The sequence below is a fragment of the Amphiprion ocellaris genome, chromosome 2 (assembly GCF_022539595.1).
Source record: "Amphiprion ocellaris isolate individual 3 ecotype Okinawa chromosome 2, ASM2253959v1, whole genome shotgun sequence".
NCBI lineage: Eukaryota > Metazoa > Chordata > Actinopteri > Pomacentridae > Amphiprion > Amphiprion ocellaris.
In genome coordinates this window covers 22,782,375-22,800,519 of record NC_072767.1, presented here as the reverse complement: position 1 = coordinate 22,800,519, position 18,145 = coordinate 22,782,375, and the positions used below count along the sequence as shown (strand labels likewise).

At 38.1% G+C, this 18,145-nt stretch overlaps 3 protein-coding genes across 5 annotated transcripts in view; 2 read left to right on the top strand and 1 right to left on the bottom strand.

Moving 5' to 3' along the window:
- The window catches only part of homer3b (homer scaffold protein 3b), a 60,991-nt gene extending 55,383 nt beyond the window's left edge, over positions 1-5,608 (top strand). For all 3 annotated transcript variants that reach the window (XM_055018711.1, XM_055018707.1, XM_023278215.3), the window contains one exon: positions 1,436-5,608. In XM_055018711.1, coding sequence (XP_054874686.1) covers positions 1,436-1,621 — 186 coding nt within the window. In that variant the 3' untranslated portion in view covers positions 1,622-5,608. The remainder of the gene's footprint in view (positions 1-1,435) is intronic.
- Positions 5,609-6,465: 857 nt separating this feature from the next.
- LOC111573872 (ubiquitin-60S ribosomal protein L40) lies at positions 6,466-8,633 on the bottom strand. The gene is made up of 5 exons (XM_023278227.3): positions 8,588-8,633; positions 8,028-8,139; positions 7,531-7,617; positions 7,036-7,138; positions 6,466-6,617 (listed from the first exon to the last, which is right to left on the bottom strand). Exons 2-5 carry the CDS (start codon positions 8,128-8,130, stop codon positions 6,524-6,526), a joined length of 387 nt encoding a protein of 128 aa, XP_023133995.1. The 5' UTR covers positions 8,131-8,139; positions 8,588-8,633; the 3' UTR covers positions 6,466-6,523.
- si:ch211-198o12.4 (uncharacterized protein LOC555550 homolog) lies at positions 8,134-17,939 on the top strand. Its single transcript, XM_023278204.3, has 8 exons — positions 8,134-10,158; positions 10,441-10,547; positions 11,640-11,731; positions 12,000-12,106; positions 12,727-12,848; positions 13,029-13,218; positions 13,807-13,895; positions 14,088-17,939. The coding sequence occupies exons 1-8, from the start codon at positions 9,648-9,650 to the stop codon at positions 14,220-14,222; spliced, it is 1,353 nt and encodes a 450-aa protein (XP_023133972.2). The 5' UTR covers positions 8,134-9,647; the 3' UTR covers positions 14,223-17,939.
- Positions 17,940-18,145: the final 206 nt, after the last annotated feature.

Here is an 18,145-nt window from a genome sequence, read left to right as displayed (position 1 = left end):
TTCTCTTTACATTATACTTGACACATTTCAGTCATGTCTCTGTGCTACAGGTGTGATCCTGCACAGCACTATAATTGTTTGTCTTTAGCTGCATTTCATAAACACACTGTTAAAATTATTATATAGAATTTGTTTCTGCAGAAGTTGGTTCTGCTGATCTCCATTTCCATTATTATGCAGCCTAGTTTACCTTGTATTATATGTGTTTATGTATATTGTACGCTAGTACTCCACTGATGCTCACCAGTTCAGTCTTTTTTTTAATTTCTTTATTTTTTCTTCTACAAATGACTTTCATTCTGCAGATGTTTATGCAGCAATCTTTATTGTCTGTTTCGATTCATCTGTTTATGTTGATCTCGACTGATGAATAATCAAAAACAACGATAAAGGCACTTCCAAAGGCAACAGTACTTCAGATACTTCAGAGCAGCAGCAGTGCAGGAGAAAATCAGTACAGGTGATTCGAGGGCGCCAAGGAGAAAACAAATTGTATTGAATTTCCTTATTAATGGAAAAGATTATACCTGATGCATATTGCATAGCCTTTATTAGGTCCTCTATCATTCTTAGTAGGGGTGTCAGTTATGAATTATGTATATTCATATTTGACCTTTTCCGTCCTTGTGTTCATTCCATAAACTATTCAGCGGTGCATTTGGCATACAGAATTACCCCATAAAACACAAAAATTATCCATTTAAATCTGTAGTATAAAGTGTTTAAAGCACATAACCCTGAGAGGAGTTTCTCTGCAATGTTTATTGCCGTCAGCAGCCACACAACCAATGAAAAATTTACAGGAATTTAAGCTGAAATGGTTCCGTCCAAACCTGCAGGTCTCTTCAGCTAGACTGTATTTTTGAAACAGCAATTTTAGTTTTTGTTAGAGCATAAATCTACTTTACTTATGTCAAAAGTTAAATGTGCTGAAACTCAAAAATGCAGAAATCTGTACAGCAAAAAAAAAAAAAAAATGCACATGTAGACATGCCCTGGGTTAAATTCTAAACATCATCACTAAGTTCATTTTGCAGATATTTGCATTTGTGTAGCTTGTCCTAATTTCAGTGAAGTCCTTGTGATCTGTTTAGCTTGCCCTGACATAAGACTGAGCGACACATACGTAGAAGAGAAGCTGTGTACAAAGCTCTTGTGCTATTTTACTCAACATTTATAATTTATGGACAGAGGTAGCAGAATAATGGCAGAAAACCTTGCAATACTAATATTTATGGCATTTTGCAGACAATCTTGATCAGTGGCTGTTTTGCAGTGCTACTCTGCATGATGTGTTTCATAAAAAATGCAAATGTAAATATTTCAGTTGCTTATGCCAATGTCACACAAATACAAAGAAACTGTCAAATGTAAACTCTGGACACCAAGCATGCAGAAACAATCTACTCTAACTACTTTGTTAATGTGTTTGCAGGATCTGGAGAGACGAAACACTGAGCTGGAGGATCGGGTTCAGAGCGCTGAAAAAACACTGGCCTCCAACCAGGAGGAGCAGGAGCAGGCGGAGGTTGAGGTCCGACGCATTATTGAGGTTCTAGACATCAAAATCGGTGACCTGAACAACCTGAGGGAGAACCTGGCGAAACTGGTTGATAAGTAACCACAGCAGGAGTTTGGGTGCATCTCCACGGTCACTGCTTGTTTCCTCCATGTGGCTTTAATTGATATTTGACTGATGTAACATCAAGATCAAAGCAATATGGAGGAAAACGCACCGAAGTTTACCTTCATTCATCTTTTTCTTTGAGATCAGTGCAGGTAAACAGCAGTTATTAGAAACCTCTTAACCCTTTGATGCGCAATATGAGTCAAAAGTAACCCAAAACCAATGGAAAATGGGTATCTCCTGACCCACACTGCGCATCAAAGGGTTAAAGGTGCTATGTGCAGAATAAATCATGTGCACATTAACATTACAACCTTGGAATGATTATCATGAACAGCTGACAGTGTGGTGTAGCCATTTCAGTCACAATTTCACACCAGATTTTTACTCTTTTCACCACTGACCATCACCAGACTGCATATAAAGGATGGATGCAGCCACTGTGTCATGGCCCGTTGGTTTGTAAAATACTGTTTTGAAGCCTTGAGGTTGAAATTTGACTTAAACACAAACAGTGGTTCTGACTGAACTCGAGGACACTACATACAGTAACCTGCCAATCACAAGATAGCCACACCCCCGAAACATACCCTGCTTTACTGTGTATTTTAACATTAATGGAACCGTAATTCACAAAAAGAACATCATGCTGTATTCAAAAAGTCTTGAAACTACTGATTGAGACCATAAACTCACTGAAAAAATGTTTAATAGAGTAACAGATCAAGTGAGAAATAGGGTCATTTTCTCATACACTTCTATACAATCGGATTTTTGAAACCAGAGGAGTCGCCCCCTGCTGACCATTAAATGGAATGCAGATTGAAGGCATTTCCACTTTGCAGGCCCAGAGGCGACATCCACTCCTTTTATACAGTCTGTAACCATCCCTGACAACTCTAAAACCATGAGATGCATTTGCTCTGGAGGAACAGTGCCCTCCTCCTCATTTTGATGCCACAGCAGTCATGTGTACTTGATCTGAGGGTTTACGATGTAAAATCCAGAGCACAGGCTGTCTAATTTGGCAGTCTGATCTGTTTACAGTAATGCGGTAATATGTCCCAAAATGGAAGAAGTGATGGTTTATTCATAGCAAATAATAGAAAGCACCTTTACAAGAGGATCTTTAATCTTGAAAGAAACTTGCTATTTCGCAATGGTGAAGATTTCTAAGAGGCATCAAATAATTTGTTTGTTGGTTTAAGTTTTATGTGATCTATATTTAACTAAGTGTGGGAAATCTACTTGTATTAGTCTAGCCTGACTAAATGAAGAGCAGCTGAGCAGCAGCTGAGCACAGAAAGTATTAGAAAATAATCTCCTGACAGTGTTTTTCAGCAGAGCTAGAAGTCTCAAATACTCAGCTTAAAAGCCTGAAGTCCCCAAATAACACTCATGTGGGACTAAAGATTTTAGAGCCTTCTTGTCTCGTGTTGTCATAAAGTCAGTGCTGGTGAGATGATTTTTTTTTTTTAAAACTCAAGCCATACAAGTATAAAGTCTGCTTTTACACAAAAACAGCCTTCCTTAAACACTGTGGAGATGCACCCAGTAGGAGTGTGGTCAGGGTCAGGACACATAGAGGCAAAGACCCCCAAGTAGAAGCAGCTTTGGTTCACCATCATCAGCCTGGGCTGTCTTCACACCAGCCAGAACGTCAACAAACTCAGAGATGCAACAACCTGCTCCAGGTCTGTCTTCTGAGGATCGCCAGCGTACAACCCTTTTTGTTCTTGTTTTGTAAGGACTGCTCTTTCTCACCACTTATTCTATTATTCATGTTCATCGATGGGTTGCTCACAGTCGGGATGAGATTTGGCAACGGTTACTAGTCAAAAACGCTGCAAAATCCAAGCTGCAGCTGCTACGCTGGTCCTCTGCACCGGTCTACTGGACAGGACGATCGGCACTAGAAGGACTTGTCCTGATGTGTCGCTGTGGCCTGTTGTTGCAGTCGCTGCTTTCCCGCCTTGATGTTGTTGAGATGAACCCGAGATTGCACTTGATAATGTTTGTGCCAAATTTTATTATGTTTACATCCGTCAGTTTTCACAGAAATGATCTAGATCTTCTGTGTGTACTTTTTTTCTGTGTTGCTCAACACTATCTGTTACCATAATAGTAATAATAGCCCTAAACAGAGAGAGAGGCTCGGTAGATTACTATGAGAGCTCTGCATGAGCTCTGCAGAAGCCCCGTACCTGCCAAGGAATGTGAAGCTGTGTGTGCACGTTATTTAACAGCGTGCAGCCTCAGATTGCTCGAGTTAAAAAGCACAACTGCAGTAGTTTTAGCAAATTGGTACTTAATTGACTTGTCTGTCGGCGTTGTTTGTGAACTTCTGATGCACAATATCTATTGATCTTTTCTCCGCACCCCTTGATGAGTTATTGATTTCCTCATGACAGTAATATAGGTACAAATAAGGTGCAGTTCTTTGAACCTGGTGATGCAGTGACCACCAGAATCACAACTTGTCAAAATGTGAAATATTGTCAGAAACTGCAATATAATGTAGTAGTACCCTATTATTGCATTAACTTGCAGTTATTGCTATGTACGGGTTATAACATGTTTAACTTGTGCAGTAGGGTTAACTCGTTTTCAGATTTTAATAGATGTAATCAAAATATTCTCAACACAGCGATGATGCTCAAAGCTCATTTTTACTGCATTATGTTATAGATCACAGTAAGACTCAGCATAAACAATTGATATTTCATCATTTTGACAAGTTGTCATGCTATCTGGGGTTCTGAATTCAGCTGCTACATGCAAATATCACAATTAGCAATAAAATTTCTAGCATAGTTGGCTGTTAATAGTATAAGTAATTTGTAGATACTGAGACCACTGTAAAGCCTGTTGTGTTGGCTGTTTTTCCTCATGGCTTCACCATATTATGACAGATTACTACCTTTTATCGAGCATGAAGAAAATCCAGAGGCCATCAGCTCCTCAGCACGAGCTCCATACGGTTGATGTCAGCAACACTTTGCTTCACAACAGCCTTATTCCAGTGTTTACCGACTGCACAATAACACTGTGCAAATACATTAAAGGTGGTTCCTGTCTACACAAAAGGGGGTGGGGAGGCTGCCTTCTGCTATCAGGGGTCTGTGGGGTCGGCTGAGAGGACTGACTTTTCCTAACCCAAACACATGAAAGTGTTTAAGGTACAGAATATAATCAGCTGTGTTATAACTTTATAACAGAATGGGAACTTAATCTGTGGTATTATTGTGTAGCTGCAGCATATTAAAGGAGAAATCCACCTCATATTTCAGACTATTTGTGGACCTATTGGTGATGTATATTGCTTTTCTTTTCTCCATTTAGTTGTTTGGTGTGACATTAGGATTCTTTGTGGCTAAAACACATTTTAATACCGCGCTTTATGTGTTTGTTTAAATCAGTTTGTCATGAAGAGCACAAAATCCTCATTATCCTTATTGAGATGCGTCAAAATAAATTCTGAGAAGTGTAGGAGACAGTAGACGCTGGTCAAGAGACATTATTCACAATGCAAAGATAAACATATATTTGAATAACTGTGGATTCCTCCTTAAAGACACTGGAATAAGGACTTGCTAAAACATCTGTTGCCAGCTAGGAAAGCGAATGCACTACCAAAGATGCACCACTGTCATGCTGACGCCACATCAACTGGAATAAACGCACAACCTGTGTATGTATGACCCTGATCTCCATCAGATTTTACAATTTAAGGTTTAACTGCTCGTTCATCAGTGTCCGAAACATTTGACCTTTCAGTACGACTCAAGATACCTCAGTTAGATCAGGTTAGTTTCACAGCAGTATTGTTTAACAAGGGGCTAAACTGTTGACTAGTGTTTCACAGGAATTCGTGAATCTGAGGAGGGCAGATGTTTTTACGGGACTTTATGATGTGAGATGCGAGTCTCTTATATTTGTATAGAACTGTTTTAAACATTAAAACTCCGTCATGCAAAGTCACTGCTGTGCTCTTTGTGTGATGAAAGGGTGCAAAACTGTTGGCTGTGTTGTCATTCCACATTGTTTGCATCTTACATTTCCATATATTGTTTTTTGCTAACTTAAAACATTTTGGTATTTAATGTGCCATCTGATAATGGCAATGCTAGTGTCACTTAACTTATACTCAGATCACAGCCATTTAAGCTGGCAACCTAGGTAGAATTTGGCTGTGATCCATTTGGCAATACCACTTGCTTTGTTGCTACAAAGGGATAGAGACTTAGTGTAGGTGGTATGTGAGTTTCCCTAAAGGTACAATGAATAGCTGATTAACATGTCTTTTTGCAGCTTTTTGTTCACTGATAGAATCCACTGTTTCTCATTTGGATTCACCTCCCACCAGCCACGTTCCTATCAGTCTGTACTAACAATGCCATGGGGACACATGACATTTTGTTTATGCCGCACAGTGCAGTCATTTCACAGTGCTGACACAAGTGTTGCATGCTATTTTGCGAGCCAAACCCACAAACACCAGGAAGCGTTGGTCAGGTTTTGGAGAACATCAACCGTTTTAACCAGGGCCAGTTCCAAAAGCAGATTTGCCGAGTTAGCCCAGACAACACTGCAAACAGGCCTCTTAGAACAGGCCTCTGGTGTAAACTACCTGCCAAACTCTTCTAATGAATAACTTTAATGTTTATATGGGAGTATTTGGCAAACAGTAACCAGTTATTACTCCAGGTTGGTGGTGTTGTACCTCATCGTGTTACTGGTCAGGTTAAATAACACAGCATTATAACTGTTCCAGGCACTTCAAGTTCTATCTAAATGTCATTAGGCATAACAGTAACACAAATCACACAAGCAGCATAATTTTCTTACATTTATTTTAACACAAAAAGGCACAGAGTGCCAATTCAGCCAAAATGTTTACTTCAGCTTCTTCTTGGGGCGAAGGTTGTTGGTGTGTCCGCACTTCTTCTTGCGGCAGTTGACAGCACGGGGGTGCAGACGGGCATAGCACCTGCAAAATAAGTGGTCAGATTTAAGGATAATTCCCTTGGCTAAGAGTTCTTGAGAAACCATCAGACTCACTTTGGTGTCAATTTGTCATTTGGCCACATTTGAAATCTTTAATACCAACTCTCTTGCAATAAAGACAGTTTAGATACTGGACAGAATGCAACAAAAAATAGGATTAATAAAATCAAACCTACATCCGCCCATGTGTGCTGTCTTGTCGTTAAGCCTACACTAATCAACCACTTCATTGTTCAGCCAAATTAAATCAAATATTTCATCCATACACAATTAAACACAAAATTTGTTCTAACCTAGACTTAACAGGGCACAGCGTTCACAGTGCAATTTCACGACTCCATAGTACTTCAAATAAGAGCAGCACTATGCACAATAAATTATTAGCCTGTAACTGGACTTACTTGCGGCAGATCATCTTGTCGCAGTTGTATTTCTGGGCCAGCTGTCTGAGGGAAGGCTCAATGATGCCACCACGCAGACGCAGAACCAGATGGAGAGTGGACTCTGATGGAAAATTAGAACAGATTGATGTCAATCTCAAGTCCAGTTACATCAATACACAGACCAACAGAAATTATTCTCTACCCTTATACAGACACCAGATACATTTCTAAAATTTACAATTGAGATCTTTCGTTTAACCCATTATGGCCTGATGCAAAACATGCATGAATCTGTGCCTTAGGTCTCAATGGAGCACTAACAAAATAGAGTAAAAATGCGCATTCATGAGGAAATCTAGCAAATAATGAAGTATTTCAGTGATCCAAATAGAAAGCACTTTGTCTTTAGAATTTCTAGTAGATCCATGCTTGTTATATGAGATGGCTGTCTGTTGTGAACAGTAGCAGATTTAATCATTCCACAAAGCTGGCTTCACTTCACATTGCTATTACCTTTCTGGATGTTGTAGTCGGACAGCGTGCGTCCATCCTCCAGCTGTTTTCCAGCAAAGATCAGACGCTGCTGATCAGGGGGAATTCCTGCAAACACAACAACACTTATTAACCATCCCACACTTACACTGTCAGATTAACATTTACCAACAACACTGTGCTGAACACTTTAAAACATTATCTTCATGATGCTCACAAATTTAATATTTGGAAAGCAGACTTTCTAATCAGCTTCTGTCAATTTTCAAACCAGTCAGTTCCAGTTCACGTATTTTAAACTAAAATATAATAGTCTAAGCAGACAGAAACCTAGTTTCCCACCATACCAAAACTACTATAGTTCCTGTTTACAAGGTATCTACAACTATTCGAACTGGCCAATAACACACTACAGTTATTAACATAATCAACCTGATGATAAAACTATGGCCGAGCTAAAGTTTGAAATGCTAACTGTCAGTAATCCCACCAATTTCTGGTTAACTGTGCCGGCATACCTTCCTTATCCTGGATCTTTGCCTTGACATTTTCGATAGTGTCGCTGGGCTCAACCTCAAGGGTGATGGTTTTCCCCGTCAACGTCTTCACGAAGATCTGCATGTTTGCAGGCTGTAAGAAGAGAAGTGTTAGCTTCAAATTTATACATGCAGCTAAGCTAGCTTGCTCGCTAACCACTAATTTCTGACAGGAGACGCCCTCTGAGAAACGTCAGTACTTTTAATACATCTGTAACACTGCGCTTATTGAAAATGTAACTGTAATATAGACACAGTTTGATCCTGAATCACTGTATTTCCAGTGAATGTGTATGTATCATGTCGGTAAGCAGCGTTAGCTCATGTTAGCAGAGACGAGCCGTCGCGGGGCCTCGCCACATGCGTGCCGTTAGCGTAACTTCAATCCCAATTACGTCTATTTCTGCCAAATAACTCACACTTAACTACAAAATACGGAAATATTGTCAATATACGATGAGTAATATAATGTTTTATTCACATTCAACAGTTCACCGTTGACTTAAAACGACAAAAGTATGCTGGAAGAAACGTGTACCCACCGGCCGCTAGCTGAGCCTCAACGAAAAGAGAGAGGAAGAGGCTGGCGCTGTAGTACGTCACTTCCCCTACAGTGGTCTCTTTAGAAATAAAACAATGCGAACGTATTTTGATCACATCTAAGTTTAACTTCTTGTTTTTTTTGGGAAAAGGTTATCAGTTGCACACGAATTTTATTATTTCGAAAAACCATCGCTCATTTAGCCCAGATTATGGTTAAATGTTTGAACAAAGACAGGGTTGTAACTCTTATAAACAGATGTAAAAGCAGTTTAATTCACTTTAAAAGTATAATTTCGTACGGCATATACTTTATAATTTAAAAAAACGAGTGTAACTGCTGTGAGAAAGTGTAGTCCTTCTATAAAGTCAGTGGCTGAGTCATATTTTGAGTTTGCTCCAAGATAATAGACTGCAAAATGAAGCTTTACTGACACCTGCTGTTGTAAAGACAAAAGATTTTAAGCGATGATGTGAACACGAACAAAGCAACACAATGTGTGACAAGTGCGGCAAGTAAAAGTGCTTAATTTGAAAGACATTTAAACATTGCGTTATATTTGTGGACTATTTTACTTCACATTCATGCTGTACACTTTCATATAAAACGTGAATATTAACCAAACCAAACTAACTAACCAAATACTTTTTTTTTGAATATTTCAATATAATTGCAATTGTGCACTCAAATGCAAACTGAATCATGCTGCTCAGTAAGCTGTGCAAAAGAGTAGGAGGCATGTCCACCGCTTAAAGGTGTCAGTCTGCCTTTTCTGTAAAACCAGCAAATCAGAACAGAAGAAAGTCTATGCTACTACATCATTACAGGTTTTCTTTCTGGACATATTTGCTGCCTAATTTAATAGTTTTATGTGTCCACTCCACTTGTTTCATTTGGGCAGGTAACAGGACACCATGGCATGTATTTGTTTCTCTGCAGGAGCAGCAACAGTATCAACATTATCAAGTTCCACAGCACAGAGGTCTCCATGGTGAGGCATTGTAGCATTTTTCACCAGCTTCAATAGCAGATGGCTGAGAAGGACACTGAAGGTATCTGACATGACTGCGGTGGTCAAAACGCTGATTCCAGCCCGTCCTGTGGGCAAAGAACTTCTGTCAAACATCCCATTTCTGGATACAAACAATCCAGATGTATACTCAACCCGTTTCCAGGAGGACTTCCAGCATTTTAATTCAAAGAAGGCAGAACCTCTTTGTCAGCCCAGCCCAGCTCAGGTGATCCACAACAACTTAAAGCACAAGGAGTACCTGACGGAGGTGAAGATGTCCTACCAGTATCACCCATTGAAACCGACCACCTGCATCCCAAAATGGACTACGCTTCTCACCAATTTCAAGATGCAAACTGACCCTAAGGAGGTTACTTTCCTCAGCACCCAGTCCCAGCAGTACCAGCCCCATCCCTTCCAGCCCCCTGCTGCTCCCATCAGACCAACACTGGTCACCAAGAACATCCAGCAAGAGCAAACGCTTTCAGAAAGCACCACCCAAGCCGCCTTCATTCGACACCACAGCAGCCCTTTGGTGAAAGCCACAGTAAAACATCTAGGTCAGTGACACCATTCCATGCAGATTTGTCTGTGCATTTTCTAAACAAAATAAAATATCCATGTAAGATTTTGAATTCAGTGCCGGGTCACATGTGACTAACATCAGATTGGCTTAGGGATTAACTCTTAATAGGGTAAACACTTCAAAAAATGTCAGCCATCAACTTTCAGCCTCATTTTCTTCTAATGAATAACAGTCAAAGGGTCTGTGTGTTCAATTGTGAAGCCTGCAGAAAGAAATACGTAACAAAATTGTAAAATTGTGCATTTCTGTGTTACAGAGGGCTTCCCTACAATAAAAGGAGATACATGCCTTTGCAACTTTGTCTCCCAGTACAACAACACTTTTCAGGGAGCTTGGGGCAGAGCTGCTCAACCTGTGGAAAAGGTAATTCAGTAGCTATAGGATATGAACCATGATGATCAAAGGTTTTTATTCCAATATGGAGCACTTCATGGATGGAATGAAAACCTACAGATCTCAGGGGCAAACTGCTCCAATAATACAAGCCGATTTATTCTGAGACTGTTTATTTGGGGAAAAAATATCTCACTCATTGTTATTAGATGGCCCGACAATTACACTGAGCTCTTCAACCACATGCCTCTGTTTTAGCTCATATTTAATAATATATCACTTATCTCATTTCACTGTATTGACCTGTTTTGTGATTTGCACTGCCACATATTTAAATAAACATGGATGCCTCCGCATATAAAACACCAAAAGGTCTAAATGTTCTAAAAATAGAAGAAAGGAGCTGTAATCTCAGATAACTGTACTTTGACAATGTAAGCATTCCATTCTGTCATACTTCTTTTTACTTCCACCCTACATTTTCATGGGGAAATCGACTTTATTTACTATAGCTACTTCAAAGATTGAGATTTTACATTCAAAATATATGATCAACATATTAAATATTATTACTTTTTACAGGCAAAAAACACCAGTTTCTGAAATATGCTAAAGTGGCTCAACTAGCTACAACAGACAAATGCTTTGTATGAAATTCTACATCAGACATTCTAACTAAATAGTAACGACTTAAAATAAAACAAGTAAAATAATCTAACACTGATAACAGCCTTTCAACTATATGTGGCTATTAATTACGGCACATTTTGCTGATGATACTTGAATCTTCTGGGGTTTTTTTTTAAATAAGATCACGAAGCAGTGCTTTAAAATCTGATAGTTCATGGAATCCCATTTTTGACACCAATATGTACATTTTTATTTTCTCATAGGTTTGCATTCCATGCTGTAATTGAGTCATGACAAGCAAGATGTAGCATCTACCCCCACTGATTTATTTAAAAAACTATGAGTGTAATCATCCAACACTGCGAACTGGAGTACCAGCACTATCAGCTAACTAGGTACAAACGTGACAAGGCCATTGACCTTTTTATGAAGCTTTCCAGGAAATGGATTTTATCAGCAAGAGACCGTGACTGTGACTGTTTTTTCCTTCAGCACTCCTCTCGGGTGCCTATGGGTGATCCTGTGAAGATTGTAGAAACGCAGACAACCCATGGTGCGTCCTTCAGCCACCCCACAGTCTGCAGGTCTGCAACTTTTCTGCAACACTGGAACACTCCTTCTTCATGGTTCAGTTTACATGCTATGCACACAGAAGTCAAGAAACAGAGGAAATCGTGACTAGAGTGCCTTACGTCACCCTTCAGATCTGTTTTTTAATAACCAACATTTTGAAGTGATCTACAATGTAAAACTTTAGAACTATTATTTTTCACTCTTTAAAATTGTAGATTATCTGGAAGTGAGTTTTTCTCCAGACAAATATTAAAAGCATCGTCTGTGTTTTTGTTACAGACAGCCTGTAGAAAAGGTGAAAGAGCGTGTCAAGCTCAACCTTGGAAATTTCTCCAAGGACTCGTGGTCCTCCTCATCTAGAGAGGCCTTTTGTCACCACAAGCTCGGTGAGAGTTTTCTGTAAAGTCCAGACAGGTTTTTGCCAGTGGTTTTCATTCTTTTTAGCTAATATTTCAGGCATATTACTAGAATTTTGTAGAGTCAAGCCCTCATCTGTCCATTTTATAACAAGACGTGGCATTAGAAAACTAATTTGAAGATTCCAGCCTTAGAACCTCATGATACTAGCATTACAAATGTAAAATTGTCTGTTATTTTTGTCAATTTTTAGTATAGTTGTACTGAACTTAGTAGTAGGATTGTGTCTATGATGGTAATGGTTCAGTACATTTAAACACTGGAAAGTTATTTTAAGTGTTGAAACGTTACTGTTCTATGACTATATAACAGTTACATGAAGCTTCCATGTGATCTGTGGTGCTTCTTCAGCTATTTTATTCTGTACATCACATTCATGTTGCCACCAATGTTGTCTTAAAGTACCAACAGTGAAGGAAATCAGGCAGTGAATTTGATACATCTGGGATTTTACCTGGATCACTTTGATATTTGTGTCTGGCTATAAAATACACCAATTATTATAAATCAGTCTAACTAAGATGACAATGCTAAAATATTAATTATGTCTTTTATACTTCCCGGATTTGTCTATTTGTTTTTTTCCTAGGAGATGCTGTTGTTCGGATAAAAAAGAATAAAAATTTCAGTTCTTTGCCCAAGGGAGACACTGATACAAAGCAAAACAAAGAGTGGATGTCAGTCACCACCAACAGAATTTCTTTCTCTGATGTGAGACAACAAATCTATACTTAATAAGTTTTTTAAAATATTTATAACATTTTGTATTGAATAAAGTTACTAAAATCATAAAAGAGAACATTTTCACTTCAGTATGATTTGTGACCTTTGTAAACATGTTGAAAGTAAAGTATGTAGTAATCTATTGTGTCATATTTCCTAATTCTACAGCAGAACCACTCACAGCGTCCAGTGTTTGTGTCTGGGCCTGACCTGATGACCAAAAGCCATGTGCAGTTCAACCCACCCAGCCTGTCAGGTCGATACTACACAACTACATCCAAAGACGACTACAGCAAAAGGGACGGCATGCGGACCAGACCAGTCACTCAGCTACCGAGCAACATACTAAGTGGAAAAGGTGATGGAATGGGCCTGCTTATGTGTTTAACCCTCGTGTTGTCCTGCGGGTCAAAACTCACCCATTTTAAAATGTAGGGGAAAAATATATATTTTCACAGTGAAACTTCTGATGTCCACATTTTCAACATTTTTGGGAAATTTTTGAACATTTTTTGGTGGAAAAAAAGAAATGTTAAAAATGTTTCTTACATTCACAAAAAATCTACCAAAATCCAGCGAATTTCGCTGAATTTTGGTTGATTTTTTTGTGAATGTTCTTAAAGAAAATATTACAAGTTTTACTGATATATATGTAGTCACGTTAGATATTTTTAGGATTTTTTTGGAAGATTTTTACCGATTTTTGCCAAATTTTGGGGGATTTTTTTTAAAAATAAAACTTTTAAGGGAAACTTTTAAGGAATTATTGGAATTTTCTTCCTGAAGGTTTTGCAAATTTTCTGAAATTCGGGGGATTTTTTTGCTGAATTTTTGGATTTTTTTCAGACAAGGAAACAATATTTTTTTGGGTGTCCATAAGTGAAGACAACAGGAGGGTTAAAGGGAGCAACATGCATCTATTAAATGTTTTCAATCTGTTTGGCAGAACAAGGGCTGAGAATCAGCACCACCATGGCTGACTTTGTCCCTATGAAGACCTACAAAAAGACACCCAGACAATCGCAGAATTCAAGGGTGAGGAATCCCAAAATGAAATTAAACATGAAGTTCTCCACTCTACTGCAACAGTTTTAGTAGTGACAGTGGAGGTAAAGGCGGTAATAGTTGCTGGCATAGTACTAGCACTATTTCCATTTTTTGTCTTAAGTCAGTGCATAATATATGAATATTTATTATATAGTCTGTTTCTCTCTGATATTAAAATAGAACAACATCAGGTTTCCACTGGCCCAACAGCAATTCAGCACCACCACCAGTGAAAGCTACACAGCCAGACCTCTGATCCAGCACCAGCAGCCTCCTCACAGCAGCCAGTTCATCACTCACTTTGTCCTACAGTGACCGAGAATCACAACTCGGTCACCGGCTCGCTGCCTTGCTCCTAATTAAAGGCATAAAGTCACACCATGATTCAAGAATAGTTTCCTGAAGCTTTTACAGTCACGTTTGAAATACGCACAATATTCTATACATATGACACGCTCTAGATGTTTTCCTGACTTTGTTGTTTTTGTTTTTGACAATGTGCATGTAACTTTAGTCAGTTAGTTTAGTCTAGTTAGTGGGAATGATAGTAAAGTTCACATGTAAAAACGGTCACATGCAGTTACAGTGCTATACAAAAAGTATCGGTACAGAAATCTTCTATTTTTGCATATTTCTCACATTTAAATGTTCCAGATCATTCACTCCTGAGGAGGTTCACCACTGTTCCATGTTTCTACATTTGTGGATAATATCTCTCACTGTGGTTCACTGGAGTCCCAGAACTCTTTCCAGACCTATAAATATCAGTGACTTTGTTTTGCATCTGTTCTGGACTCTCTTTAGAACTTGGCATCATGTGCTGCTTTTTGAGCCCCTTTAGCTACTTCATAATGCCAGACAGGTTCTATTTAGGGATGTTTAGATTCAACAAGCCTGGCAGTAGTCATACATGAGTGTGATTGGTGAAATTGAACCCTTGGTCATTGGTAGATTGGTAGCTAAGGGAGCAATTACTTTTTCACATAGGGCATTTTTCTTTCAATAAATAAAATCATTTAAAAATTGCATCTTTGTCTTACATTAAAATTAGTTTGATGATCTGAAACATTGAAGTGTGTCAATCATGCAAAAATAGAAGATATATGCTTGGAGAGGCAAATAATAACACATATTATGCAATTAATTGTTAAACATAGAAGTCTGAAATTGTTTCATATCACTACTATTCTGATTAAATAGCAGCTCAGATGAATTTTCAGTTTACCTGGATTCAGTGCCACAAAGTCTATGTAGTCTGTGTAACAGGCTGTTGTTGTTACAAGAGAAAAGGCTGTCATTAATCAAATAAAACCACTTTCTGAAATCATTAAACACTGGTATGAAAAATGTTTTAAAAAGTCTTAAAAAAGGCCATACATAGTGAACTCCTTGCTTGAGGCAAATGCTTTCAGAGGTGGAGCCTGCTACAAAAGAAGTGTGCTGTCGTCCTATTTACAGGCCTTAACCCTGATCCTCTAGCTCTTTAGAAATTATAAATCCTATAAATGTGAAGCATGCATTCAACCTAATCATTCTGTCACATTTTCTCTCTGTGTACTGGGTTTTTCAATGAACTGCAGAGGAATTCTCATAATCTTTCTGGGCTGATAAATAAATAAACTTTTAGCAAGATCAGTAGAGTGTGAAATGTTGAAGCAGTGTGCAAGTGCAGCTTTAGCAGTTACGTGGCTTAAACATAAACCTTTAGCCTCACTTGTCAGACAAGCCAGCCTCGAACCTGACTGCCCTGCTTCCAGCCTGTTCACGCTGCGTTAAAAAGTGAAGAAGGTGTTTTTCACAGAAAGAATCTCATCCTCTCCTTCAAGCATGACTGACCACAAAACTCCACAAAAACAATCTATGTTGTAGCAATAACACAGCCTTGACCCAGAGATGCAGGCTCGGCTGATAAAAAAAAAAAAAAAAAGTTGGCATGCAGGCAAGCAGATGTAAATAAACTGAATCTGGAGGTCATCAACCTGGTGAAAAGTCAGCGGGCTGGAATTTTACCTGGCCAATAAGACCAGATACAAGTCCAAAGGGTACAGAGATTAAAAAAGAAAAGAAAAAAGGTGGTGTATTGTTAGATTAATCTTCAATAGACTGGACAGTTTGTGTTTGTTGCACCAACAAGCATACCAAATATAGGTGACATTTAAATTAAAGACAATGAAATGAAACAAACATTTCTCTTTTTCTGCAACTGGTCTCTTAAAAACTGTCTACATCAATGATTGAACAGGCAGATCCAGCCAAGGAGACAGCTCTGACCTTCCTGATTTGAGCAGTGTTGCAGTAGATATTTAGCACAAAACGTGCAAATCTCTTAGCAAAATTAAACACACAAGCACTGTATGGATATTGTGGTGATGTGACAACTGACAACTGTCTGAATTTTCCTTTGATTTGAGGTATTCATCTCATGCAACTTTAATATTAATAGATAAAGTCATGGTGAAGTTTAAAACTAAAAAAAAAGTTTTACAAAGGAAACTTCTTCAGTAATTTGATCATGTCATGAGTACAAAGTTAGAATTTGGGTCAACATGTGACATTGTTGTCATGTGAGGGCAGATGCACATGACTAACAAAGACACCACCTTTTATTTAGGGTTAATTTAGTTTGACCCTTTCCTCTTTTTTCACTGCTTTGTGAAGAGTATGTTTTACACAAGTTAAGTAGAAGGCTCTTGCCCTTTTCCTTGTGTTCATAAAGATAAAAAGAAAAACGTTAGTAATTTAAAAGCATTTGCTATTTTGGCTGAGAAAAAACTTCAAAATTGAAGCGGACGTTCAACAATGACAACAGAGCCAACGGTCGACTGTACTTGAATGAGCTCCTTTCTTCCATGGCATCATTTTTGTAAGTTGGCTCACGTGATGACCTTGGGTGAATATTGCTGAAATGGGACACCTGACAAATTGGGAGCAATGCTTATGTGTTGCTGAAATGGTGTGATAAGGCCAGAATTGCAATGGTAAAATAAATGACACGGTGGTCTGACATTCAAATTGTTATTCTTTAAAAAATGAAAAACAGTATAATGGGACATAACTATGTATTAAAATTACTAAGAAACAATTCAATACTCCTTTCACCTTTTTGAAAAATACTACCTTGGTCAGTGTCCCATTTTGCCAATTGCATCTCGATAATGCCAAAATGGGATAGTGCTCTTATTCATTTTGATAGTAAAAATGTTTTGAGAATCAGAAAATACATGCCACCTTAAAAAAATAAATAAAATGTCTACCAATGAAAAGCTCTGGCTAGGTATTTGTAGCTATTCTGCTTAGTTTTTTGACTTGAATATGACAATAATATTGAAGTAAATTTTAAATGTATTTTAAGTGAATGTATTCGTAGACCTATAAGTGACCATCTTGTTGTTGTTCTTGTTGTTGTTTTAATCAAAATAAAGAGCAAACAATGCCAAGTGCATCTTAATGGTTCAAATATTGCAATTGTTGGTTGTATTTTATCTACATAATTATTCAAAGACATAAAAGGTTTACTTATCCTCATTAATTTGTCTTTTTCTTTATACTGTAACCGTAAATCGTTGTTTGGCTAACCCGTCTCCAGGCCTGTAGGTCAGGCAGGTTACTATTAGCTTATGTTCTCATTAGGTTTTTAACGATCTTCCATGCTAGTAGATCACCAAAACGGCAGGACAGTTTCAGCAGGTTTATTAGCAGCTCAGGACAACAAACGCTGACCACACTCTACCTGACTCACCTTAATGACCAAAAACAATAGAGAGTAGGAACCAACACTGGGATATAGAGCAGAGCAAGAAGTAAACATAAAACAACAAAAGATCTGACTAAATAATTAATGAAATAATATCTAAGACACACCGTAAATTCATACCAAAATAATAGACAAAATTAAGCAAATGCAAATGAATGTAATTATACACAAGTCTAATGTTACAATACCACAACATATGATGCTTTATTTGGACGATGAAGGTGTCCCATTGATAATGTCAAAATGGGGCTCTGTAATGTTGACAGTGAAAAAAATGCTTTGAGGGTCACAGAATACATGAAAATTGTCTTAAATTGTCTAAAGTGATTTAACTGTTATTCCAGCTCAATATGTTGTCAGCTAGCTTTATGAAATTAACCATTGTGTCGTCCTGTGGTTCAAAATTTACCCATTTTAAAGTTTGAAAATGTGGAAAAAATATATATTTTCAAAGTGAAACTTCTGATGTCCACATTTTCAACAT

Bases quoted from the DNA above. Each gene is read 5' to 3' on its own strand.
- LOC111573872 (XM_023278227.3), bottom strand. From the start codon at position 8,130: ATGCAGATCTTCGTGAAGACGTTGACGGGGAAAACCATCACCCTTGAG. The intron at 7,139-7,530 runs GTAATAGCAATG...ATTTTCCATCAG, and splicing joins CGACTACAACATCCAGAAAG to AGTCCACTCTCCATCTGGTT. The intron at 6,618-7,035 runs GTAAGTCCAGTT...CTTATTTTGCAG, and splicing joins GACAAGATGATCTGCCGCAA to GTGCTATGCCCGTCTGCACC.
- si:ch211-198o12.4 (XM_023278204.3), top strand. From the start codon at position 9,648: ATGACTGCGGTGGTCAAAACGCTGATTCCAGCCCGTCCTGTGGGCAAA. The intron at 10,548-11,639 runs GTAATTCAGTAG...TTTTTCCTTCAG, and splicing joins CTGCTCAACCTGTGGAAAAG to CACTCCTCTCGGGTGCCTAT. The intron at 13,896-14,087 runs GTGAGGAATCCC...ATATTAAAATAG, and splicing joins GACAATCGCAGAATTCAAGG to AACAACATCAGGTTTCCACT.